The 27,845-nt window shown below is 38.3% G+C and overlaps 1 protein-coding gene across 2 annotated transcripts in view; it reads right to left on the bottom strand.

Moving 5' to 3' along the window:
• The window catches only part of tln2b (talin 2b), a 127,936-nt gene that overhangs the window by 21,905 nt on the left and 78,186 nt on the right, over window positions 1–27,845 (bottom strand). For both annotated transcript variants that reach the window (XM_089127957.1, XM_089127958.1), the window contains exons 20-44: window positions 26,007–26,173; window positions 23,523–23,651; window positions 22,928–23,041; window positions 22,398–22,511; window positions 22,157–22,291; window positions 20,800–20,928; window positions 20,605–20,707; window positions 17,943–18,151; window positions 17,348–17,467; window positions 16,248–16,445; window positions 14,504–14,643; window positions 11,946–12,039; window positions 11,391–11,480; window positions 11,182–11,304; window positions 9,856–9,999; window positions 9,616–9,777; window positions 9,300–9,440; window positions 7,759–7,940; window positions 6,222–6,354; window positions 4,727–4,828; window positions 3,774–3,944; window positions 3,458–3,604; window positions 1,978–2,079; window positions 1,772–1,891; window positions 133–279 (exon numbers count right to left, since the gene is read on the bottom strand). In XM_089127957.1, the coding sequence (XP_088984083.1) occupies window positions 133–279; window positions 1,772–1,891; window positions 1,978–2,079; window positions 3,458–3,604; window positions 3,774–3,944; window positions 4,727–4,828; window positions 6,222–6,354; window positions 7,759–7,940; window positions 9,300–9,440; window positions 9,616–9,777; window positions 9,856–9,999; window positions 11,182–11,304; window positions 11,391–11,480; window positions 11,946–12,039; window positions 14,504–14,643; window positions 16,248–16,445; window positions 17,348–17,467; window positions 17,943–18,151; window positions 20,605–20,707; window positions 20,800–20,928; window positions 22,157–22,291; window positions 22,398–22,511; window positions 22,928–23,041; window positions 23,523–23,651; window positions 26,007–26,173 (3,416 nt within the window). The remainder of the gene's footprint in view (window positions 1–132; window positions 280–1,771; window positions 1,892–1,977; window positions 2,080–3,457; window positions 3,605–3,773; window positions 3,945–4,726; window positions 4,829–6,221; window positions 6,355–7,758; window positions 7,941–9,299; window positions 9,441–9,615; window positions 9,778–9,855; window positions 10,000–11,181; window positions 11,305–11,390; window positions 11,481–11,945; window positions 12,040–14,503; window positions 14,644–16,247; window positions 16,446–17,347; window positions 17,468–17,942; window positions 18,152–20,604; window positions 20,708–20,799; window positions 20,929–22,156; window positions 22,292–22,397; window positions 22,512–22,927; window positions 23,042–23,522; window positions 23,652–26,006; window positions 26,174–27,845) is intronic.

The raw sequence follows: 27,845 nt of genomic DNA, 5'->3' as shown, positions 1-27,845 counted from the left end.
ATATATATATATATATATATATATATATATATATATACATAAATCAAATGGACAGCACTATAAAAATGTAATTAAAACGGAACAAAGTTACGCACAAAACCGTAAGCCTCCCACAATGGCAAGCAAGCCTACCTTTTCAGTGACGGCACGGGCGTACTCGATCAGCTCTCTCTTGGAGAAACTGTCCGTCGGGCTCATCTGCAGGGCTCCGGCCTTCTGTACCAGGTAGATGCAGCCGTGACCCAACTCCTGCACCCGAGTCTTGATCTGACATCCCACCTGCAAATTCAGCAAAGATATCGAGTTGGCAATCGAGTGAGATTGAATCTGGGTCTAAATCTGAATACATTCATCCTCGGCGACTGCTTTAAAAGCCACTGCCTCCGTTCAACAAAGCTCTATCCAATAATTAAGAAGTGATTGTGACGGCCTTTGAGGGGGCCCGACTGCACTGTATGTTCATTACCTGACACACAGATACACGGGTGGGCGGCTCTTCATTATGAATATCACAACGGGCTTTTAAGGCTTGTGGGGGTGCGCGGTTTCTATGGTAACGGCAGCGGCCACTTATGTAAAAGCACTAGTGAAGAGAGAGCTGGTGACTACAGTGTCCTCGTGTCGGGCTCCTTTCTTCAAATGTGGATAGAGCAAAGGTGTGAAATAAGTCGTTTGTTTTTTTACACCTTTGTTCACAGGCTTAACGACATGCAAAGTGGAAGAATAAGGTTTGCTATACATTCATGACCAAGGCTCATGGTGTGAATGAGTTTATTTAAGCGGTTATGATAAACAAATGTGGATGAGATTTAAATAAATAAAGATTTTCAGTCGATAACGACACAAATTTCAATCTTTTCCTCGGACAAATTTATCAAATGGCTTTAGAAAACGTAGAATTTAGTGTACAAGTGCCAATAAGATGTTTTTTTTTTTTTGAATGAGTATTGTTTGTGTGTTTGAATGGTTAAGATATGAAAATACAACTGAGATTTTAAAGTACTTTTTAAGGTTTTCAGTAAATAATGACTGTTCTGATTAAATATATTTATATATATATATATATATATATATATATGTATATATTAGTGCTGACAAAATGAATGTGTTAATGCATTTTTCAGTGTAACATGTTAAACACAATTAACGTATCAACCTTTTTTTCAAGCACTACTTTTGACTTAATAACTTCTGTAGCTTTAATAAGGACTAATGAATAAAATTTATGTAGTGAAGATATCTTAATTCAATTTCTGTATATTTTCTACTAGTTAGATGAAATATTTAAAATATGTATCTTTATGTTGTTTCCACATTCATTTGGAGATTAAATGTGAAATTTTGTACAATATACACATATATTAGAACCTTTAATTTCAGGTGCGATTAATTACAGAAAAATGTGGAATTAGTTCATTTTTTATCGATTGACAACACTAATATATATATATAAAAACATAAATATAAATATATAATACATTATCATTTTTACTGTGTTGGTCTATACGGGTGTTTTTTTGTTGTTGTCATTTTCGAGTTCAATGTGACTTTATTGTATGGAAAAGAGCATTCTAGATTCCTAAACATCTATTTCTGTGTTCTACACACAAAAGAAAACCGTACAAGCTCAGCTGAGCTAAGTTTTAGGTGACCTGTTCCTTTAAATCTGGAGTTCGCGTGAGGTTTAGGCCATCTGCGTGTCTATTATCGTGTGTGTAAATGAGCATTTCTCAGATCACTGGTTAGACGCACGTGCTGGATAGATCCTCACCTCCTCTGGCTCGGCAGTGGCAGCTGCCAGACGGCCTTGTAGTGCCAGCTGGCTGTAATCCACCGTCACCTGAGACGCCAGTCCACCCAGCTCCTCCGGACAGGTCACCGACTTCGTCATCTAGGGTCACATGACAGAACACAGGTGATATAAGCACAGTGGTGTGTGAGAGGATGTGGAAGCATCTTGAGAGTGAGCGTCCTCACCATTTCCTGCGCAGTAATGGCGATGGCTTTTGAAAACTTCACCATGGTGGTCTGGTAATCCACAAAAGTGCCGTCAGGCTCCGGCGGAGTTCCTTCATCCATCTGTGAAATAAAGAGACCCGGATAACAGTGAACGTAATCCTGGATCCAGTCCTAATACAAATTACAGTCTTCACGTGGTTCATGTGCATGATGTTGTGATCATTCCCGCAGAAAATGATCAGGGTGCAGATATTCAATTGACTGCCATTGTCTTGCACCGTGAATCACGACAGTATAATGAGAGACTGCATACATGCAGAGAGGATAAATGGAGATGTTCTGCCAATTCAGTCTAATGATGACATACAGAGACAGCTGTTGTATCTGTGACACATTTACATACGAGAGTGCCAGATAGAGATGACTTTGATGAGAAAGCATTCTCGAGATTAAAAAAAAAAATACTGTGTATATATATATATATATATATATATGAAGAGTTCAGATGCAAAAGCCTCTAAGTGCCATTTGAAATTTTCTTCTAAAATGATCATTTTTATCAAGCTTATATATTTAAGTTCAGAAGTGAAATTACTGAACTTAAATATATAAGCTTGATAAAAATGATCATTCTAGAAGAAAATTTCAAATGGCACTTAGAGGCTTTTGCATCTGAACTCTTTATATATATATATTACTGTGTTGGTCAAACAGTTATTTTATTATTCATATTTATCTATATATTTTCTTACATATTTAATTTACATGTATTATTATTTCTTTTTATAGGGATTATTGGTCTTGGCCAATAACATACTACTTTACTTTAAAAAGATTAAAAAAAGTTAATATAATATAAATAATATATTTGTCTACATTTATAAAGTTGATTGGTTATTATATATATACATCATTCTTAAAACGATCTATAGACAGACACAAAAGTATCTCTATCTATCTATCTATCTATCTATCTATCTATCTATCTATCTATCTATCTATCTATCTATCTATCTATCTATCTATCTATCTATCTATCTATCTATCTATCTATCCATCCATCCATCCATCCATCCATCCATCCATCCATCCATCCATCCATCCATCCATCCATCCATCCATCCATCCATCCATCCATCCATCCATCCATCCATCCATCCATCTATCTATCTATCTATCTATCTATCTATCTATCTATCCATCCATCCATCTATCTATCTATCTATCTATCTATCTATCTATCTATCTATCTATCTATCTATCTATACACACACGCATTATTTACTTAATTTTGAGACATACAGAACATTTCATTTACTTATTTACTCTCAAATCTCACCTGCATTTGCATATAACCACTCAAATATATAAAAAAAATTTAAATAAACTTTCACACTGTCTTATGGTCAATCAGGTTCAGTTTTTGGGGTCATTCGCTCCCTTTGATTTGTTGATATTAGCAGTTGCTTTGGAAAAAGTTTTCCATAGAGTCACTAACCCGGCCGATGGACTCGGCGATGGACTCCACCATGCCGCCCACCATCCCTCCCTCACTGGCGGCCTCGTTTAAGGTCACCATGATGTCATCAACTGCTTCCTTCATCAGCTGGGCTGCTTCTGCTATGGCATCATGGGTGTGGGTCGCCTGCAAGCCGAAAGAAAACTTAGTGTCTCATGGGATAAAGATGGCCAGTATAGACCCATTAGCACCACTTCACAACTATACACAAACCAGAAGCTCTGTTTATGTGCCATTGGATGCTACAAGTTGCAAATTTGCAGATGTGTTGTTACTGTATTTCCATGCGTCATACCTTACGGTTTCCTCCGCCCTCTTTGGCAGCGTAGAGCATCTGTAGAGCCGACTCAAACAGGGTTTTGGTTTGATCTAGTATGTTCATCTGCTGCTGGTGGTCGGCATGTTTCGACGCCAGTCCCACTGACGCCACAATCACTGGCTCAAAGTAGCTCGCTAACTGAGTCACCTGAGGAGGAAAAACAGACGGGTTAACAATATCTGCCATGCAAACATACAGTTTCTTGTATATTTTTCAGGGAAGAGTGATATACAGAGGGAAATGATAAAACTTCTTTATTTTTCAGTTGATTGACAAGCAGATAAACACTTTGGACAGGCGGCATCAATATCGGTCCAAACAAACACAGCCGGATTTAATTCAACCAGGTTTAGCAGACATTACTTTTTTTTTTTTAGATGTGCTGTCATACTGTGATCAATTCATGATGTTTATTCTTGAGATTTAAGTATGTGATTTAGACAAAAAAGACATAATATATGGAAGTATGAAGAAAGACGAGGTTGTTGATCCAGGAACATTTCATACTTTGGGCAAATTCATGTGGTGTGTCCGAAAGATAAAAAAAAAAATGGTAGGAAGACATCAATCCATGTTCGAATCCAATGATAGCACCTCCTATCTCATGAGACTGATTTTTGCAGGCAGCATAGATTTTGATATCCCACAATCCTGTGCGTTCCATTCCATGACAGTTGAGTTAAAACAAAGATGGCGTCTGAAAGTTGCGGTTGGTGGACAGTTTGTGTTACCATTTGTTTTTGATCAATGTTTTTTTTTTTTTAAATTACTAGTGTAGTAATTAAATATTTGCTTAGTTTTCACTGCCTCAGAAGTCTGTCCGAAATCAGTTTTGTGAGGCAACGCCTAAGCTTTCGGACGTGGTCATGGATTCGCTGCAGTGGTAACATTATTTGTGGTCCCTCTATTGAGATCCACGTCCCTGTTACCTTGTGTCCGAGCTGAGCTGCTTCCCCTCGCGCCGCAGTGGAGATGGGGTCAATGAGGTGTCCGATCTCCTGCACGGCAGAGGTCAGCTGCTCCTGTAAAGCCTAATGGAAGCAGTCTCACATTAGCATTAGCACAAACCTAGTCCTGCCAAAACGTTTTGATCGCCCCCTGGTGTCTGGCTGCAGTATTGATCTTAAACTCCGCCCACTCCATGTTATCGAATGGGACGCAAGACAAACAAAATATCCAACTACACTACAAAGAATTTTTAATTCAATTTTTCTGTCATTTTTGGTAGTTCTAATTACATAGACGTATGTTAAAGTGTTCATTTTTCCAATACGTTTGGTTTTAGTTAGTTATTTGAAGCTATAAAAATAGGGTGTAATGACCTGATGGAGCGGGAGTGTGGGCGGGACCTTGATGCTGCGGCTCCACTACTGCATTATTATATAAATATAATTATGATACAAACTAAAATAAAAAATAAATAAATAAATAAATAAAAAAGAATATATATATATATATATATATATATATATATATATATATGTATATATATATATTTAAAAACTAATAAAATTACAAAAGCATATTATACAACTACTAAAACTTAAATTAAAATGAAAACTGAAAATATAAAAACAAAAGCTACTTTAAAATATGAATACTATAAAAGTATATAAATAACATTAAATAACACGGAAGCTGATATATGTGTATATATAGAGAGAGAATCATCAGACTAGGGGGTCTGTAAAAAATAAAATATATCAATTATTGAATTATTCATTTATCAAATGAAAAAACATAAATAGAAAAAAACACAAATAAAAAGACATTTTAAATAGTTTAATTAATTAATGTTTAAAAATGTAATTCGGTATAACAATAAAATAATAATTCAATTCAATTAAATAATGGGGGGGGGGTCTTAATTATTTTCTGAAATGGATAAAAAAAGGCCATTTATAGCATTTCCATTTAAAATGATTTATAAAAAAGATTTATAACATTATTCATATTAATAAACAGATTTAAATGTCTATTTGTTGTCTAAATGTCTATGACAATGTCTATGACAATGTCTAAATGTCTATTTTAAACTAAAAATCTATTTATTTACTTCCGTTTTTTTTTTTTTTTGGAAATCAAAATATTCATTTTTATTAATATTTTTAAAGGAATAGTTCACTAAAAAATGAAAATGCCCTCAAGTTGTTTCAAACCTGTACGACTTTCTTTAGAATGTCGGTAACCAGACAGCTGATGGACCCCATTGACTTTCATAGCATTTCCCCCCCTACTATGGTAATCAATGGGGTCCAACAACTTGAGGATGAGTAAATGATGACAGAATTTTCATTTTTAAGTGTACTATTCTTTAAAGCATCATTCCTAATCCTCCTCAGAAATGAACACTGTACCAGACAGAGCAACATTATTGAAACATAACGCTACTATACAGTGGCGGCAGGTGCTTTATGGGTTTACCTCGAGGGAGATGTCGTCTCTGCGGGGCAGACTCTGACCCACGGCGACAAGGGACACCTGCTCAATGTCCCTGATGCTCTTGTTGATGCTGTCGATGGACTGGTCACACTCCCGCTGCCCAGGGGCCTTGTCCCTATGACAACAGAGGAGAACAGGTTGCTATGGGGTGTTTTTCAGCTTAATTGAATTAGGTTTCTCAGCTAAATCCGGATATTGTACATTACAGCATCATAAAACAGTGCAGACGTGGGAGTTTTTTGCTCATACACACACACAGGGCTGGCTGAGCTCCAGCTGTGATTGGTTGATATGGGAGGACAGTGGTGGAGGGCAGCCAGGTGGGCAGCGAGCCCAGCCACTGTTCCTGCTCCTGCTGAGAGTGTTACAGTCGAGGTCCTTCACTGTCACTGATCTCACATCAGATCACCAGATCTGATATATTTACTCGGAGCAGAAGAGTCTATGAGTGTCTGATCTGTGTTCAGACTCCGCAGGCTACATCAGTCACCCGACACACTCTCAGTGGAGAGAGAAACCCAGTAAGAGTCACTTACCACAAAATACAACTCAGCGACATCCGACGCATTCTGATATTCAGCTTTTATTTAATAGAAAATCCTTCAAAACACACACTGAGAAGAAAAAAACCTTAAAATAAACGTTGGCTACTAGAAAAAGAAAAGTCTTCCAAAAAAAGCCAATCATGGATTACCTTGGCCGGTTCTGACCATTTAAGCTTTTATTTAGTTTATATTTAAGTTAACTGAATTAAAACGTAATTTTGTATTATTATTTTTTAACAATTTTGCTTAGTATTTATTGTAAAAACTGGGATACATTTGTAAAGGATTCTTTGATGAATAGAAAAAAAACAGTATTTATTTGAAATATAAACACTTGAAACAGAAATCTTTAGCAATATTATGTCATTAATAACTTTCGATAAAAAAACGTTTGACCAGTAGTGTATGTCTAATAAGAACGAGGTTTTTAAGTGGGCTTAGGAAACACTCACCAATGAATAAATAAATATAAATGTAATTTAAATGAATACAATTTACATTAATAATAACACGTGTTATAAAAATTGACGTGTTTATTAATTAATGTGACCATTTTGTGTATTTATACATTATTTGATTTGCGTAATTGTTATTTAATTATTTTTAATCTTTTAATGTAATACAGCAACTAATTATTCTATACTGTTTTGTTTGTAACACACTCTCTGGTTTTTCATTTCAGCGGTTGTTGGTAATATTACTTCCCCCTGGAGCTGTAATGAGAGGAACAGACTCACGTGTGAGGGAAGATTTGAGAAGACTTGTGTGTGTGTGTGTGTGTGTGTGTGGACTGAACACCTGCTACTGTTAATAACTTGTGCTTGAGTTATTTAATCAAGAAGTTTGAATTATGTCTCGTCTTTTACCCGCGTTATTATTATTATTTAACACCCGATGGAGACTGAGGCCGCCGCACGCTTTTCACAATTTCTTTCTCGACTGCTGAACCCGGTCTTTATTTGCGTGATACAGACCTGATGGACGTGATGAGGCTCTTGATGGAGTCCGACACGGTCCTTGAATGGCCTGCCAAGATGGACCAGGTGGGCGGATCTTTGGGATTAATGATAAGTGAGCGGGCCGTCTCTAATAAGTGGGTGGAGCTGTCCAGCATTGAACGAGCCGAGCAAAGGATTGGCTCCTGGGAAGCTGAACCCTACGATTAGAAAGAAATACAATTCAGTTTACAAACCATTCGTTTTAAAATGTGTGCAGCATATATAAATTAAAAATTTCAACAAACATTTTGCGAATATAATATTCACTGAATGAATAAACATTTTTGAACAAAATTGAAAAAAGTGAATGATTCTGTAACTTATTCATAAAGACAGTCACTTGCTTCTTTCCCAAATTAATCAGTGTTATGAACTAATTGGTTGAGTAAATTATTCAATGACTCACTCATATGGAGTGTTCCTAAATGAATCAGTGTGTTTAAACAAATTGGTTGAGTAAATGGTTCAGTGACTCTATATGAGTGAGTCATTATATAATGTACTCAACCAATTAGTTCATAACACTTACTCAATGACTAACTCATAGAGTCACTTGTTTTGTTCCTAAATGAATCAGTGTTTTTAAACAAATTGGTTGAGTAAATGATTCAGTTACTCTATGTGAGTGAGTCATTGAATAATTTACTCAACCAATTAGCTCATAAAACTGATTGGTTTAGGAACAAAACAAATGACTCTATATGAGTGAGTCATTGAATAATTTACTCAACCAATTAGTTCATAACACTTTTTCAATGACTTGCTCATATAGAGTCACTTGTTTTGTTCCTAAACGAATCAGTGTTTTTAAACAAATTGGTTGAGTAAATGATTCAGTGACTCTATATGAGTGAGTCTTTGAATAATTAACTCAACCAATTAGTTCATAACACTGATTCATTTAGGAACAAAACAAGTGACTCTATATGAGTGAGTCACTGAATAATTTACTCAACCAATTAGTCCATAACACTTATTCAATGACTCACTCATATAGAGTCACTTGTTTTGTTCCTAAATGAATCAATGTTTTTAAACAAATTGGTTGAGTAAATGATTCAGTGACTCTATATGAGTGAGTCTTTGAATAATTAACTCAACCAATTAGTTCATAACACTGATTTGTTTAGGAACTAAACAAGTGACTCTATATGAGTGAGTCATTGAATAATTTACTCAACCAATTAGTTCATAACACTTATTAAATGAATAACTCATATAGTCATTTGTTTTGTTCCAAAAGTGAATCAGTGTTTTTAAGCAAATTTGTTGAGCAAATGATTCAGTGACTTCCTCCTAAACACAGTCGCTTGTTTTGTTCCTGAATGTTTCTGAACCAATAGGGATAGGAAAGTCCCTAACAGAGCATCTTGGTGTGTTTGATTTGTCTGTCCTGATTTGGTTTAAGAGTCGAAATTTGGCAAACAACAATCTGTGAGATGAGTAGCCAGGCATGCACATTCATACACACACAATAAATAATACATGAAATATTGTGGTATTCAGTATTTCATCACCTCGTGGCTTATCTGTGCAGGAATGCTGGCAAACTCAGGGTTGGAGGCAAAGGTGGAGAGATTATCCACAGCTTCTATCAGCGGGTTCGTGGCCACTCGGCACCTCTCGCGGTTCTCATCTGAGAAATCCCCGTCTAAGGCCTGAGAAGCAATGCAGAAACTGATCACATCTGCTAAAACACTTCAATCCATACAAATAAATACAGTCTTATTGATAGTTATAAGCTTGCAAATGGTCAGGGAAGCTTATGTCTTCATGCTAATGCAGAAAATTCAGCTACCAAACGCTCTTTTGGTAATTAATCACAGGCCGTACCTTTATAGTTTTGACAAGGTTGGCAGTTGTATTGGCGACCTCTTTGGCTGATTGTACGAAATGTCTCCGGGCCACAGGATTGGCTGTTTTGGAAGACGCCAGACGACAGGCGTTGCAAAGGGCAGAAGTGTGCTTTGCAACAATAGTAGCTGCTGACAGAACCTACACAAACAAAAACAGATGAGAATGCAAGCCAAAAAAAAAAAAAAAAACCTTAATACTAAAGAGCCAAACAGTGACCTGGGAGGGGCTGCTGGCCGGGTCCACCAGATTCTGGCAGGCCATCTGAATCGCCTGATTGGCTCTGGCAAACTGGATGGGATCGACCAATCCCTGATGACCTGACTGGCTGTTGGGGTCTGAGACTCCTACCAAATAGGAGGCCTGAAGAAAAATAAAGTTAGGCACAAAGAGTGTATTGTGTGATTTATATATTTACATATCTTTGTTTATTTAAGCAATTAACGCAGCATCCGTTTTTCTGTCATCCTTTGGTTAGCGCGCGTGAGATCCGCGTCATGTGCAGCAGCGGCTGCTCTTAAAGTGACAGCAGCCACTAATTCTGGACAAATGTAACAGAGACAATTACTCGCTGCACTGGATTGTTTTAAGTTCACTTAAATTAAAAGCTGTCATATTTTTTGAAGCATTTTAATAAATGTTAAAAATAGATCAATACACTGTAATGTAGAATGGCTATAATTAATTAAGGGGTGAAAATTTACTGTGAAATTCCTAAATTATAAAATATATCAAATGTAAGCGTTTTTAATTGCGATTCATCACGCTATTTTTTAAATTGACAACACTAATTTAAATGTATTTTATTTAACAGTATTATATTATATTTATTTATTATTTCTTAATACATATTTTCACTAAGAATTATTCTATTATTAATTTCCCTTATAGTGCAAGATTCATTTGTGTACTGTAAATATTTTACATTTTTAAATGTTTGTTTTCATAATCGTACATGAAAAAGTCACCTCTGAAACTTTTCAGATGACAAAACTATTCAAAAGATTATTTTGAAAAAACAAATACCACCATAGCTTACGTTTCATTTCATTTTTAACTATTGTTTACATTATTATATTATACATTTCCCTTATTGTACAAGATTAATTTGTATTTTATGTATATATATTTAATTATTTGTCTAAATATACATCAAAATATTTTTTCATCTCTGAAACAGCTTCTCTGCGTGACACCACAGCTTACTTTTCAATTATTTTCTTTTTTTATTATTATTTATATTATATTATTTGATATCATATTATATTATGATCCAATTCATTTGTGTACTGTCTATTATTTTTCAATTTTAGTTTTTATAATCAAATATCAAAATTCAACTTTATTTTCTACCTTTGAAGCAACTCTGCTGACAAAACCAATGCAGTGTGGACAGAAAAAAAAAAAAAAAAAAAAAAAAACAACCGATAGCACCACATCTTAAGTTTTCAAGATCTGATCAAGTTCTGTAATAGCATTTCTAAAGCAAAATGTTGAAAGTGCATATCGGGAGAATTATCAGACACTACCAAATCAAAAGCTCACCTGGCCCGCCGCCTCGGTCAACCCACACAGCGCTTTGGACGCCACACCTACACAATCCCCAAACGCTGGCACGTTTCCCGTCTTACAGTGCTGTGATATTCCAGCCATGGACTCCCCGAGAACCTGTTCAGTCAGACGGAGAGATGTGTTAACATTTGGAATGAAAACGATCTTTAGAGAATTTGGTGATGTTGTGATGGATTCTTTACCTTGGAATTCTCCATGACGCTCTCAATGCAGTCAAAATAAGAGAGATCACTGACTGGCTCATTGGGGTTGTCCAACATTCCTCGCACAGCCTGTATGTACGTGGAAGAGAGAGAAAAGATTTTGTTTTTCGAAAACACCCCATTTCAAAATGATTACTGGAGACACATATAAGATTTGATGTAAAATCGTTCACAGACCCCAATCATAATTATTGGCTCTATTTTAATACACAATTGACCTGTGGCCGGCCGATTTGAACGTTTCGCAGAGGCATCACACAAACGGCTGTTTTTAATCTGTGATAAATAAGGCCAAATGTGATCTAATGTTGATAGAAGATCTAACAGGCCCCATCTCATCCTTGCTGCTTTCGAAACTACAATGGATTTAAAAAGCCTACGCACTGGCTAAAATGCCAGGTTCTTGTGAGCTTTTTATTTATATATTTCTCTGCTTTTATAGAAGCACATCATCATTATCATTTCACAATTAAACATCTCAATTCTCAAATATAAACTATTTTGATAGACTGAGTGAGTGTTTGTTCCAAGTACCTCAAGTTCTCGTAGAGCATTATCACACTCTTTTTGTCCTGGTGCCTGCTGGGTACAAATTGTGATGAGCTGATTAATGCTTTCTGTTACCGCTCTGAAACACAAAACACAGAAGAAAATCACAGTCAGAAAGACACAAAACAACAACAACAAAAAAAAAAAAATCGAGACTCATTGAGGTTTCAGCCCCTTCTAAATATATGACAATCATGACAAGTTTTGTTACACTCATGAGTCTAGATGTGAGGGTGTGTGTGTGTGTGCCGTTGTGTATGTGTGTCAGTCTCCTCTGTCCCTCATTAAGGAAAGAGAAATCAATCTAGCCCAAAACCCTCAGGAGCTGCTGCCTTCCTACGGCACACACACACACACACACACACACACAGACAATTGTTTTTCATCATTATAGGTATTTCCACTGACTTCTATTGTCTTCATATTGAGCTATATATAAAATGTTCTATCCTTTAATGATGCTCCTAAAGTCAAACCCAAAACAATTCTCCATTTTTAGATTTTTATTATGACATTATTTATTACATCTTTTACATTTCTGTGGAGGCTGTTGGACAAACTTGACCCATACACACACACACTAAAACAGTAACATACACAAACATACTCGCACACAATAACAAACAAAACACACACACTAACAAACACACAAAGATAAACATTCAAACACAAAAATTAACAAGCCACTAACAAGAAAAACATTCACTTACCGAAAAAAAAAAAAAAAAAAAAACCCTTTCACACAGAGATTCCGGAAAAAAGATGGATAAAGCAGTAGCACCTCATTGCAGTACACGAGATCCAGGGGGCGGAGTTGGATCCAGATCTGAGGGGTGGAGCTGGGTAGGTTTAGGGGTGGGGTTAGGGATCAGGGGGTGGAGCTGGGTAGGTTTAGGGGTGGGGTTAGGGATCAGGGGGTGGAGCTGGGTAGGTTTAGGGGTGGGGTTAGGGATCAGGGGGTGGAGCTGGGTAGGTTTAGGGGTAGGTTTAGGGGTGGGTTTAGGAAACAGGGAGTGGAGCTGGGTAGGTTGAGGGGTGGGTTTAGGGATCAGGGGGTGGAGCTGGGTAGGTTTAGGGGTGGGTTTAGGGATCAGGGGGTGGAGCTGGGTAGGTTTAGGGATCAGGGGCTGGAGCTGGGTAGGTTGAGGGGTGGGTTTAGGAAACAGGGAGTGGAGCTGGGTAGGTTGAGGGGTGGGTTTAGGGATCAGGGGGTGGAGCTGGGTAGGTTGAGGGGTGGGTTTAGGGATCAGGGGGTGGAGCTGGGTAGGTTTAGGGATCAGGGGCTGGAGCTGGGTAGGTTGAGGGGTGGGTTTAGGAAACAGGGAGTGGAGCTGGGTAGGTTTAGGGGTGGGTTTAGGGATCAGGGGGTGGAGCTGGATAGGTTTAGGGGTGGATTTAGGAAACAGGGGGTGGAGCTGGGTAGGTTTAGGGGTGGGGTTAGGGATCAGGGGCTGGAGCTGGGTAGGTTTAGGGGTGGGGTTAGGGATCAGGGGCTGGAGCTGGGTAGGTTTAGGGGTGGGGTTAGGGATCAGGGGCTGGAGCTGGGTAGGTTTAGGGGTGGGTTTAGGGATCAGGGGGCAGAGCTGGGTAGGTTTAGGGGTGGGTTTAGGAAACAGGGGGTGGAGCTGGGTAGGTTGAGGGGTGGGGTTAGGGATCAGGGGCTGGAGCTGGGTAGGTTTAGGGGTGGGTTTAGGAAACAGGGGGTGGAGCTGGGTAGGTTGAGGGGTGGGGTTAGGGATCAGGGGCTGGAGCTGGGTAGGTTGAGGGGTGGGTTTAGGAAACAGGGGGTGGAGCTGGGTAGGTTTAGGGGTGGGTTTAGGAAACAGGGGGTGGAGCTGGGTAGGTTGAGGGGTGGGTTTAGGAAACAGGGAGTGGAGCTGGGTAGGTTTAGGGGTGGGTTTAGGGATCAGGGGGTGGAGTTGGATAGGTTTAGGGGTGGGTTTAGGGATCAGGGGGTGGAGCTAGGTAGGTTTAGGTATATGTAAGGTGGGAGGAGTTGGATCTGGAACTGACTCCTCCCCATGGATTTCATGTTCTGCAGAGAAAACCATTTTGGATAAAGTGACCCAGTGCTCACGCACAACCCGTAAAAATCTCGTAAAGACATGTGACATTGATGAAGTTTGCTTATGAGCTGTCATTTCTCTCTCGAGAAACCACGCTTGAGCATTTTTTGGCTTCAGCGTCATCATTGCGACACGGCATTGATTAACATTACGGCCTTTGTTCACACAGCGCGCGTCCCGGGACTGAACAAGATGCAACTAGATCCCCACCCGGCATCGATCGTGAAATCTTTCAGCATTTTCACAAACAAAACTTTACTTTATATTTAAACAGTTTTCACTAATGTAAATGCCCCCCAAAAGAAGTTGTCAGATTTAGTTCACATACGGGTACAAATTTTATTCACTCATCCACAAAGTTTCTAATTTTGTGAAAACATTCAGCTGAATAGCTCATTTCTCGCAGGCTGGCCCTCAGGTTGACTGGCTCATGATCAGTAAACTCTCCCCAGGCCACCGAATGAAGCTCATTCCTACCGTGCTGCAGCTGCGAGGAGATTCTTGGCATTTGCCGCCCCTGGATCAACGGAGAGGGACTTGGCGGCCAACAGCAGCTTGCTGGATGCCATGGAGATGTTCTTCAGGTTGCCAATCACCTGGATCTGGTCATCTGTGGACTGTGGAGACAGACGTTAGCAGCTCAGCCTACAGTCAAACTATCATGTCTTTCAACTTTACTCAGCAGAAAAATGTGCAGTTCTTTGAAAAGTGATTATATTTTATGGCTAAAAATATGTAGGGGTAGTTCACCCAAAAATTATACTACTACCACTTTCTTTCTTCTTAGAAACAAAAAATGAGATATTTATAAAAAAAGTAACTGCAACTTTTCTATGCAGTTATATTTGGGAATCGATATATTTGGTCCAAATGATTGTAATTATGTGCCATATTTCACAGGTACCATAGCCATGAAGGTTATGTGTAAGGTACAGACCGAAAAAGACAGTAAATGGCAAATAAACTATGGCTAGCACCTATTTGTCATCATTTGCCTTTCAACAAAGCATGTGAACCTAATGAACATTAATTACATGATACCACATAATCACTATTCATGAGCAAAATTGGTATGCTTTAGTCATTTCGCCCTAAAATAGCAAACCGTGGCTGTTTACTTGTTAATTAGATGGGTACTAGTCTCACAGATCTCCTGTTGGCTTCTGGCCTGTCCTTCCAGACCACAGTGTCCCTCACTATACACCAGTCTTCCTTTAATGGGCATGTCACGCTCCATCAAGCCCTTGTGCCGGTGCGCCTCTCCAAATTAATCAACAAAACATGCAGAACCAGAACATCATCAAAGATTTCATTAGGGTGGAGCGTCTTCATGCTCTCTGGGACAATTATGTGCCTGAGTGAATTGGATGAGAAGCGCTAATTAACAAATGAATCAAAATGCATATACATTTTCTTTTTGGTTAGCGGTTTTTAACATCCACTATATGGACAAAAGTATTGGGACACCTGACCCTTACACCGACAGGGACTGTAATAACATCAAATTCTAAATGCATAGACATTAATATGGAGTTGATTACAGTCCACTTTGCAGCTGTAACAGGGTTTCACTCTTCTGGGAAAACTTTCTCTGGGAATTTTTGCCCATTTAACCAGTAGAGCATTTTTGAGGTCAGGCATTGATGTTGAACAAGAAGGCCTAGCTCGCAATCTCTGTCCAGTGCATCACAAATGTTTTTGAAGGGGTTGAACTCTGAGCAGGACAGTCAAGTTCATCCACACCAAACTCATTCAAATTTGTCTTTATGGACCTTTCTTGGAATATAAAAGGTACTAAAAAAAAAGTTAGAAACATGGCATTGTCCAAAATGTTAATATTTCCCTTTACTGGAAGTCCAGCCCCTGAAAAAAGCCCCATCCTCCTCTATCAATCTTTAGAGGAGGCGGGAAACGTTCGCCCATCAGACTGCCAAACAGATAAGTGTGATTCTTCACTGCACAGAACATGTATTCACTGCTCAAGAGTGCAATGGTGATGTGCTTTACACCTCTCCATCCAAAAAAAAAAACAAAAAGCTAACCGAAAGAGCCGTATCCCTACTAAAAGACATACTTCCGGTCTTCAATTTTTCCGTGACAGAGGCCTATTTTGTTTAATATACAGTTTACGCAAGTGGAATTTTCAGACCAATGAGATTTCTCTTTGGCCGGAGCACATCATGAACTATCTCCCAGCTCTGAGAAGGCATTGAAACTTTACCTGAGTGTGTCCGGCCATCTCAATCCCGGCATCTAAGAACTCGTCAAAGTCTTGGCTGAACTTCCCAGAAGCCATAGCCAGCTGGCCGCTGCTCCCACGTGAAGATTGCACCACATCCCCGGCCGAATGGTTCAGCTCGGCTGCCGTGTGGTTCAGGTCCGTCTGGGCCTCTTGGAAGGATTTGGAGCATGGAGGAAGCTGGATTCATGAAACATCATCAAAAGGATTTTCCATGTAAACCAACTGCAAAAATGTACGTAATAACGATTTTTCGAATCATTTACACGTTTTTAAAGGAGTAGTTCACTTTAAAAAAAATCTTTTGCTGATAATTTGCAAGACGTCCATGTCATTCTTTCTTCAGTCGAAAAGAAATTAAGGTTTTTTGATGAAAACATTCCAGGATTTTTCTCCATATAATGGACTTCAATGGGAACCAAATGGTTCAAGGTCCAAAAGACAGTTTCAGTGCAAACTACAAACTGTTCAAAGGGCTTTAAACGATTCCAGACGATGAATAAGGGTCTTATCAAGCGAAACGATCGCTCATTTAATAAATAAATAACAAAGTTTAAGTTTTATGAGCTCAAATGCTCGCCTTGCTCTGTACTGCGATGCGCGTTCGTGACTCTCCTGTTCGAACTCGTTCGTCAAAATGAACAAATCTTTTCCAGAGTCAACTCATTTCGTTCGTTGAATGAACCAAATGACACGAAAAAAGATTTGTTCATTTTGATAAACGAGTTCAAACAGGAGAGTCACGAACGTGCATCACAGAACAGAGCAAGGCGAGCATTTGAGCTTATAAAACTTAAACTTTGCTATTTTTTTTTTTAAATAAGTGATCGTTTCGCTTGATAAGACCCTTATTCATCGTCTAGAATCGTTTAAAGCCCTTTGAACAGTTTGCACTGAAACTGTCTTTTGGACCTTGAACCGTTTGGTTCCCATTGAAGTCCATTATATGGAGAAAAATCCTGGAATGTTTTCATCAAAAACAATCAAAGCAAAAGTTATCAGCAAAAGTTTTTTTAAAAAGTGAACTACTCCTTTAAGTTTAGACTCACTGGTAGCTATAAAAGAATTGACAAAGAACTCACATTTTCCACAAGCAATTTCTTACTGGCCTCGCCAATGCTCCTGAGAGCCATGTCCACATCCTTCTGTCCAGGTAAGCAGTTCACACAGTTATTCAGGGAGTGAGAGACGGCCTTTGCCACCTGAAAAAAAATCAACACATGCTCTCCCATCAATAACTCTACAATGCAGCTTGAATCTAAAATTTAAATCAGCCCCTCAGCACAACAGAGAAATCCATGTCCTTAATTTATGCCACTGTCACAGACATATGCCAAGCAATATGTTTGTGTCCCAAAGGAACCTGTTCGAATCAGGAGGCGCACTGGCACCTTCCAGAAAAAGGGCCGCCGAGAAACACAGAGACAATTGAAAATAGCTTGGTTAATTGGAGATAATGGCCAAGAGGGAGCTGATGGGAAATCGATCAGGTTTTAACAAAGTAGCTGAAGAAAACAACAACTAAAAAAAGTAATTAAGATGAAGATGAGCAGACACACTATTTTTTGGATAACTATATAACCTAGCGTAACTTCTACTTTCAATGTATAGATCTTCTCACAGATGGCAAGACATCTGTTTATTTGCGTGTAGTTGGTTGAATCTACGTCGTCCTACCTGGGCTAGTCTCTGCTGGCTCTCGGCATCACCGGGGCACACCAGAGCTTGGTGGGCTTCGTGGATGAGCATGGACGAGCCCTCCATCACGTGACAAGCCGAGTCCAGCATGGCTGCCGCAGCCTGAGGCTCCAACGTACTCGCCGCAACCCCCCTCGCCGCCTGAGCCAATATCCTCAGTGCTTGAGCGGTTTCCCTGGCTGCCACACCTGTCGCAAACACACACTTCTGAGATTACAGCGAATGAATAATACAGTCAGAGAAAGTAAAAAAAAAAAAGTACAATACACCTTCTTTGAATGCTGTGGGTTTAATTCAAATTCAATGCACAATGTCACTTTGCATCGTTAATGGGATTTTGTTTTTATTGTTTTTATCTGTTTTAAGCTTAAGGAGAAGCATGTTTTATACATATATTTATCTTAAAGGATTAGTTCACTTTTGAAAAAACTTTTGCTGATAATTTACTCATCCCCATGTCATCCAAGATGTCCATATCTTTCTTTCCTCCGTCGAAAAGAAATTAAGGTTTTTGATGAAAACATTCCAGGATTTCTCCATATAATGGACTTCAATGGGAACCAGACAGTCCAAGGTCCAAAAGACGGTTTCAGTGCAGCTTCAAATGTCTTTAAACGACACCAGACGATGAATAAGGGTCTTATCATGCGAAACGATCAGTTATTTCAAAGCTTATTCCAAAAATGTAACTTTTCTAAGGACAAATGCTAGCCTTGTAATATATTGTTCAAAAGGTCACGGGCGACGTAGCCGGAAGTACAGAATCAAAATCGTCCGACATCGTTGTTTTACCTTTTAATTCCTTTTTTGTAAACGGCGTTTGAGTTAGTTTTCACGTTTAACCTATGCGTTCAACTTGTAAACACTCTGACTCTGTAGTTCCGGCTACGTCGCCCGTGACCTTTTGAACGTAATTACGTATTACGTGACGTTGCAAACGCGCCTCACAGAATGGAGAAAGGCTAGCATTTGTCCTTAGAAAAGTTACATTTTTGGAATAAGCTTTGAAATAACCGATCGTTTCGCATGATAAGACCCTTATTCATCGTTTGGTGTCGTTTAAAGACATTTGAAGCTGCATCTGTAACTGTTATAACTGTCGTTTGGACTTCGGTTGGACCTGGTTCCCATGGAAGTCCATTATAAGGAGAAAAATCCTGGAATGTTTTCATCAAAAACCTTCATTTCTTTTCGACGGAGGAAAGAAAGACATGGACATCTTGGATGACATGGGGGTGAGTAATTTATCAGCAAAAGTTTTTTCAAAAGTGAACTAATCCTTTAACTTATTATTCTACTCTATACTATCCACTTTCTGCTGTAATGATGAAATTTCTCACTTGTGAGACAAATAAAGGCTGATCCATCTATCTTACATATGAAGATCTGGTCCTTGGCGGATCAAGAAATTAGGTAAATAAAACGTCAATATTTATTTAATTTATTTATTTTTTCCAGTTTGTGTGATCCTCATTTGGATTACTGAATTGCAGGCTAGCAGAATAGTATTGCTATTCAACCACACTATTTTCTCATATATCAACACTAGTATCTCCCATAAAAATGAATACTAAGTACCAGTCATACTCATTTGCATACAACACATTCACTTCTACATTACTACATTAGTGCATTAAACTGTAATTGCAAAATGAAGGATATTTCAGCAGCCCAACTGTCTTGTTTAAAATAAAGCCTCGTTTTGGTGCACGGATGACCCAGAATGCCCCTGCTGTTCCAACAAATGAGCGTGGAAAGAAAATGAGGTGCCATATGGGATCTGGCCTTTACTTATAGAACTGAGAGCGAAAATAGGGAAGGGCCAATGCAGGCAAATTACATCAAATTGCATTATCCAGCCAAGTAGAGCCCAATTGCTGATGGTATGTTAAATCTAGTGAAAATAAGATTAATGAGGGACGGGGGTTAGTTATACCCTTGGCTTGAGAAGCCGCAGGAGCCGAAGTGGAAGAGGGGGGATTTGTTTGAGCGTGCCATTAAAATCTGTCTTCAGAAGCTCTCCTGGGAGCAGCAATCCAGCCAGACAGAATAAAAAATGGATGGGAGGTGCAGGTAAGTTACGGCATCACTCACTCTTCTCTGTTTTCGTGCCTTTCAATCCGGAACAAGCAGCGCTGAAGGAAAAACTCAGCCAGTTTTTGAGATACTGGCATGTTGTGGAAGCATTTTTAGAAAACCAATGGAAACATTTCTGCAAATGTGTCTGTTAAATCACAAAAAATACTAAAAGCCTGGACAAATAACAAAATCGTTAAGCTCAACTGGTAGAGAATTAGACTAGGCGCGCCAAGATCTATTTAAGACGATACAAATTGAAGACGATATATCTTGAACCAATTGTAAATCACTTAAAGGGATAGTGCACTTTAAAAATTAATTTTTGGTATGTTTTAGCTTACCTCAGGGGCATCCAAGATTTTGATATTTTTAGGTCAAACCGTTTATGTCTATCAGTCATAAAATGGAGGTCTATGGTCACCACCTCAAACCTCAAACTAATGATTGGTTAATAGGATGTTAATGTGTAAATCTTGTTGTTATTCTGTTCATGCATTTTGTATTCAGCACCTATAGATTCTGTTTCATACAGTATGTTGTAAAGCCACATAAGTCATCTCACCAGTATAATGTTCATTGCCTTGGGCGGCACAGGTCAGTAGCTGAGCCATGGAGGAGCCCACAGCTTTAGACGTACTCCCCAAATCCTGAGCACATTTCTCCAACTACAGACACAAGCATTGTGAGGAAGTTATGGTAAAAACAGAATTGTACGTAAGTGCGATTATCTCTTTTTAATGTGGTACTCTTCACCTACCGATTGTCCTGGTAGTGGTTTGAGTTGGCCTTCCAGTGTGGCCATTTTGGCATCCTGTAGTTCACTCTTCAGAGTCTGTACAGCGTTGAGTGCAGAGTCAATTTCCAGAGGACCGCACGCCTCATGAGCCTACGACACAATATAGAAATGCCCTTAAACCCTCGCGTGACCAATTTGCAAAATCTGCATTAAAGGAGTAGTTCACTTTAAAAAAAACTTTTGCTGATAATTTACTCACCCCCATGTCATCCAAGATGCCCATGTCTTTCTTTCTTCAGTCGAAAAGAAATTAAGGTTTTTGATGAAAGCATTTACCAGACTTCATTGATCCAAGACACTTTTAGTACAAAACTTTGCTCTGATGCGCGTTCGTGACTCTCCTGTTCGAACTTGTTCATCAAAATGAACAAATCTTTATCGAGTCAATTCGTTCGTTTCGTTCGTTGAATGAACCAAATGACTCAGACAAAGATTCGTTCATTTTGAGTCACGAACGTGCATCGCAGTACAGAGCAAGGTGAGCATTTGAGCTTATAAAACTTAAACTTTGGTATATTTTTTTAAAATGAGCGATCGTTCCACTTGATAAGACCCGTATTCATCGTCTGGAATCGTTTAAAGCCCTTTCAACAGTTTGCAGTTTGCACTGAAACTGTCTTTTGGATCTTGAACCGTTTGGTTCCCATTGAAGTCCATTATATGGAGAAAAAAGCTGGAATGTTTTCATCAAATCCTTAATTTCTTTTCGACTGAAGTAAGAAAGACATGGATATCTTGGAAGACATGGGGGTGAGTAAATTATCAGCAAAAGTTTTTTCAAAAGTGAACTACTCCTCTCCCTCTCGCATAGTTTCCGATCAAGCAGTTTCCTATTGAATTGATGAACAACTGTAAATGTGGCTGGACCTTAAAATGATGGGAAAACCTTTGATTCTGTTCACTATCCCTTTAAAACGTGAGTAATGGAAATATTCCTTTTTAAACCTGACGCAGTCCACTGCAGTAAGGTTATTGCAATGTGCCTAAGGCTGTGTTCACACTTGTAGTTCGGTTCTCTTGGTTTGTTTGGTCCAGACCAAAAAAGAAAATGACCCATTTAGTCCTGGTTTGCTCAGCATTCACTCTATCATTTTTAGCACTGAACAAAACAGCTTTTATGACATATAATTTGTGCCAGAACTTACTGAACATCCAATACAATGCTGTGTTCTGGGCTAAATGACCTCGTTCTATGTATACATAATATGATGAGAGCTTAGAAAATGTTTAAAAGAGTCAAGACAGTGGCAGGAGTGAACACACCCCAAGTTCTTAAAGGTGTTTTGAGGTCTCCAATGAGGCAGTGAACTGCGGGTACCTTCTGTGCAGCTGTGCGCAGCTCTGCCAGGCAGGTGGCCAGGTTCTTGGCACACTGACCAAGTTGCATCGCAGCTGCCTGGTCGGTTACCGTCGGAACGGCCGCTTTAGCAGACGACACCATTTTACTTCCTGGCTGTTTGGAGACAAACAAAACACAAACGACGACAAAAAAAAGGAACATTATGATCATTTAAAGCCAAATCAAGAGTGCCAAGCAAGCACAGAATTGTGTGTTTTACCTGCAGGAAACTCTGGCTGGCGATGATAAGGGCTAGCTGGGCACCGAGATCTTCCGGGTGGGCCTGACTGCCTCTCATTCCCTGCACTAGCTGTGGAATATGGTCTGCCACGGCCTGGAGAGCATCCACGAAACCAAAGTCAGAATAGTTTATTTCGAATTAAAGGGATACTCCACTTTTTTTTGGAAATAGGCTCATTTTACCACTCCCCCAGAGTTAAACAGTCGAGTTTCACCGTTTTCAAATCCATTCAGCCGATTTTCTGATATTTAGAAGAATATCAGAAACCAGACAGTTTCTGGTCTCATTGACTTCCATAGTAGGAAAAAAAATATACTATGGAAGTCAATGAGACCAGAAACTGTCTGGTTATTGATATTCTTCTAAATATCAAAAAAATCGGCTTTAATACATTCGGAAACGGTAAAACTCTGGGGGAGTGGTAAAATGAGCCTATTTCCAAAAAAAAGTGGAGTATCCCTTTAAAAAAGTCCCCTGAATGTCTTAGAAAATAACTGTACCCACAATACCTTGCAGCTGAACACGAGCTGCTGATGTGACATGGTGTTCTTATTGGATGCAGCTGCGTTCTGGGCGGCGGCAATGGTCTGCGTCGCTGCCGCTGCGGCTTGCTTAGCTGCATTCTGTTCCAGGCAAATAACATGATGAATTATAGCATCGATAATTACTAACACAGGAAACAGCGAATGTGGACACAGGGGTGGACTATTACATCTGGAAGGGCTACACGAGAAAAAAAGTCGAGATTGGCATGGTAACGGATAGAGCCTACTCTACTCTGATTGGTCAGATGGCCCAGCCTGTTGTGATTGGTTGGTCAGATGGCCCAGTTTGTTTTGATTGGTTTACTCTGCTGAGATTGGTCAGATATATACAGTATATATACACATATATAAGTAGCCCAAATAATACCAACTGAAAATCTACCCGAGGATAAGTAAATTATGACATATTTTCAATTTGGAAAATGGTTTAAAATCCATTTTTACATTTCATTAATGTCTACCACTATAATTTTCCACATTCAAATCACATCTCAGAAGGTAGGAGCAAACACAGAGAGGACCGCTAAACGGCAGATAGGATGATAATGCACGTCCTCACCTCCAGTCGGTGAATGAGTTTCTTTTTGATAGCGTTCTGAGCGGCTGCGTTGGTGGCGACCCGTAACCCTTCAGCAGCCTCTCGCAGCCTCTGCTGCTGGTCTTCATTTTCTGGGTATGCGGCTGCCCCCTGTACAGATACAATTCAGGTGCATTAGTTTCATGTGCTTTACCCACTGTCAATTGGTTTTAATAGCAGGCTATATTACTGTATATATACAGTACAGTTAACATGCAACATTAGCTTGTGTTGGGTAATTTTTCTCACTGGAAACTTTTCATTATGCTGTATACTGGCTAATATTTTAATATAACATATGAGGTATTTATAAAAGCCAATCTAGACCTTTAAAATTGCTTTAAATTAAAATAAAGTTTAAAAAACAAATATTTTTTGTCAGATACAAATGTCAGAATAATGCTAAATAACATCACATTTTTTAATATATATCCACTGTAATGAGAAATAAAGTCGCAGTTATGAGTAATCGTAATTGTGAGAATAATTAAAAAGTATGAGATACAGTATAAACTCTTTATTACGAGTAATAGTTACTATTGTGAGATATAAAATCACAATTATATATATATGAAGAGTTCAGATGCAAAAGCCTCTAAATGCCATTTGAAATTTTCTTCTTTAATGATGATTTTTATCAAGCTTGTATATTTAAGTTCAGTAATTTCACTTAAATAACAATTAATAGGTAATTATCATTGCCATTTAAGTGAAATTACTGAACTTAAATATACAAGTTTGGTAAAAATCATCATTAAAGAGGAAAATTTCAAATGGCATTTAGAGGCTTTTGCATCTGAACTCTTCATATACACACACATACACAATGCAAATTCCCTCTTTTCAAAACTAGTAGCTAATATGCCATTTTGAAGCCTTGGTGTTTCACATTGTTGCATTTTATCTCCTTGCTTAATGGTTAAACAGAAAGTGAAAGGCAATTCTCAGAGGACAAAGTTGTCACAGATAAATCCCAGACTCAGTCAGCCCTGTGAAGGGAAATTTGTCAGCGACAGCAGAACTCTCAGCTACGCCATCCACACACTTACAGCGCATTACAAAACATTCAATGCAAAGAGGAATTGGGGGCCGTCTGCTCCATCCCTGTTACCAAGGAAACCGTCTGTGGCGCATTCCTCATCTTTACATTTGATAATGGCATTGATGCTGTGATTAATGTATCATGGATCAAATGTGCCTAACAAGCCATAGACCGGCATTTCATGTCTGCATATTAATGACATCCTGGCTATTTATACATCTCTACGTTGCTGATGAAGATCGACAATCAATTCAGTGGTCCATCTCATCATGAGTCAAACCTAAATCATGGCTGAGGGCTCTTTCAGGTATCAGAGATTCACTGATGAGGAGAGGAAGCATATTTTACAGAGTGGCTGCTGATTCTGGCTTCTGGCAAAAAAAAAAAAATGTAAATGGAGATAAAACTACCTACATCTAGCCAGAGCATTATTTTTCTTCCTTAAAGATCAGGTTAAAATTGGATATTAAACTTCAAATGGTCTTCATTTCCCGTTTACACTTCTGGGCAACAATTGATTGAGTAATTGTACAAAAATATACATGTTTATTCATACAAATAATATAACCTTTTTTTGTTTACTTCTCATCTATTCATTAATGCTGTGTTTTTGCATTAATCAATTCCTCAACTACACCATTAGCTTGCATACGAAATATTATTTTTTTATAATACATTGCATTTATGCTCTAGTACTAAGCCTTCATTTCTGTGTAAAAATTTGCAGATTTATGCCGGATTATTATTATTTTTTGACACATGAAGAAAATATATTCAGTTTTTTTTTTTTTTCACATTTTCCATTCATTTCAATGTGGGGTCATATTGATCCCAAAGACCAGAAATGTAAATATGTTTTTCTTTACATACTAGAAAAACAGAATCAAGCCCAGTTTTGTGTGTGTGTACAGACAGATAATGTATGAAAATTCACAAAATCAACACGTTTTTGCACAACACATGTTCAAAAAACAGGTTATTATTTTTTATGTTATGGCTCAAAACAAAACAAAAAAAACAAAACAAATGCAAAACAAAACCAAACAACCCCGCCCCCAAACAAACCAAGCCAAACCAACTGTAAAACAAAACCAAACAAAACACAAAATCCCAACACAAGACAAACCAAACCAAAAATAACTAAAACCAAGTGAACACAAATGCAAAACAAAACCAAACAAAACAAGACAAAACACAAAATCCCAAAACAAAACATCAAAAAACTAAATCAATCAACCCCACAAACACAACACGCAAAAAAGCAAAACCATCACACATTTACAAAATACAAAAATTATTATTCGGTGGAAATTTCAATTTACCTATAAAAGAAAACCATGGTAACAAACCATGGTACATGTCTAAAAATCATTGTATTTTTATACTGTAAATGTCAAGGGTGTATCTTGCTAGAGTTTACATACCTTCGCAGCTTCCACCATTCTGGCAGTGGCATCGGCCAACAGCTTGGCAGCGGCGAGAAGTTTCTTGGAATTATCCACATCGATTTCAGCCTCAGCGTCAGAACGCATCGCATTCACCAAGTCTGAGGTGGCCTGGGCCAAAACACGCGCCTGTCGCACCATTTCACCTGTAAATGTGAAAATAAATGTTTTTTAAACACCACAATATAAGCATGTTGTGTGGGCAGATTTTTATATTTCTTCAGAAAAATCTACTGGCATATTCTTGGCAACCTTCGACAGTGTGTTCACCGTCCTTGACTTCACACTGGGTTAAAAAAAAAACCCTGACAGCCATTCCACGTTTCTTTGATGTGTGTGAATCTGGCAAAGCTGAAGCTGTTCTGTTTGAAAATCAATTTTTTCTGCATATCACTTCAGGAACTGAAGCGCTCAAATGGTTGTGCACCGTGTGACCCGAAGTACATCATCGATCAAGGGCCCTTTCAAAAAGTGTGCCTACTCGTTTTCCATAAATGGACTCTGTATTTCCCGAACACCTACACAGACCCAGAAATACAAGCGTTGACAAGATTATCAAGGGAGAGAGGTGTGCGTAAGGGGTGTTTCACCTCTCCAAACGTAGGATGGATTCAGAGTGAAAATAGTAAGCTCGTTAAATCAACAGAACTCACCCCTTTTACTTTAGTTAAATGAGAAAAAACAAACTAAAAAGGTAGGATTGGATTTGATTCACCAAGAAATGAAAAGTGAGCTTTTCATTACAGACCTGAATGCAAGTTTGCAGCTGAATGTGGGCGACTTTTGAAGTACTTCCATGTTTAAGGATGTTTGTAGACTTGAATGTGCAGACTGGAGGTCAAGTTCTCTTTTGAGAATATCTTGATGTATATAAATGGTAAAGTATCTTTTATAAACATCGTATTGCAGTTATTTGCATTAAATTAGTGGATCAACAACAATAGCCTAAAACAATACTTAAATAGCTGTTTGGCTGTTGTCTACTGATTTGATCTTAAACAGTTATTAGTTCTTTAATATTGCGTTTAACGATAATTTGGTTGGTAATTTGGTATTCACAGGAAAAGCAATGTATTTATTATGTGTTTTGATAATTACTATTTTATTTGATATGGTTCAGCTAAACATTTCTCATTTGAGAATGAAGGCTGGATAAAAATAAATAAATTTGTGAGCATTTTAATTGCAAAACAACTTTGCTTACATAAAATGACATGCAGTTATAAATAATTATTGAAATAATATTTTATTGTTTTTTTATTGTAGTCTATTGGGTCATTTAGTTATTGTAGTCTATTGGGTCAATTTAATTTGGTTAAAAAAAATTAAAGTATCAGTGAAAATGTAAAGCTGTTACAGACGTTGAGCAAATTATTATATAAAGGAATGCAAAAAGTAACATTTCTATTTTTTGGAATAAAATGCACTGATGAATCATGCACAATACGAACCGTAACGTGTATTAAGAAAGTCAGTTTTGATTTCCTGTTGACTTTAAAGCTAGAGAAATCTTTGATGATGATTATGATGATTTGTGGGTCCAGGTCATTTATCATGTTCCATGTTTTACTTGAACATTTGCAGACAACCCCACTGGCACCTTTCGGCATGTGTTTTTCTTTAAAAAGTTCAAAGACAGTGTGTGTGTGTGTGTGTGTGTGATTGAGACCAGATTTGATGCTCTGTAGCGGTTTTATATGAAATGTTTTCAATAACCTCGTGGGCCTACAATCTTTTGAGGATTCTTTAGACTTGCGGCCATAGCATAACAAACATCTTCGGTTTTGAAAACGACTTAAAAACACAACACAGACCGCA

The sequence above is a fragment of the Pimephales promelas genome, chromosome 25 (assembly GCF_988280905.1).
Source record: "Pimephales promelas chromosome 25, fPimPro1.hap1.1, whole genome shotgun sequence".
Classification (NCBI taxonomy): domain Eukaryota; kingdom Metazoa; phylum Chordata; class Actinopteri; order Cypriniformes; family Leuciscidae; genus Pimephales; species Pimephales promelas.
This window is presented reverse-complemented; position numbering and strand designations above follow the sequence as displayed.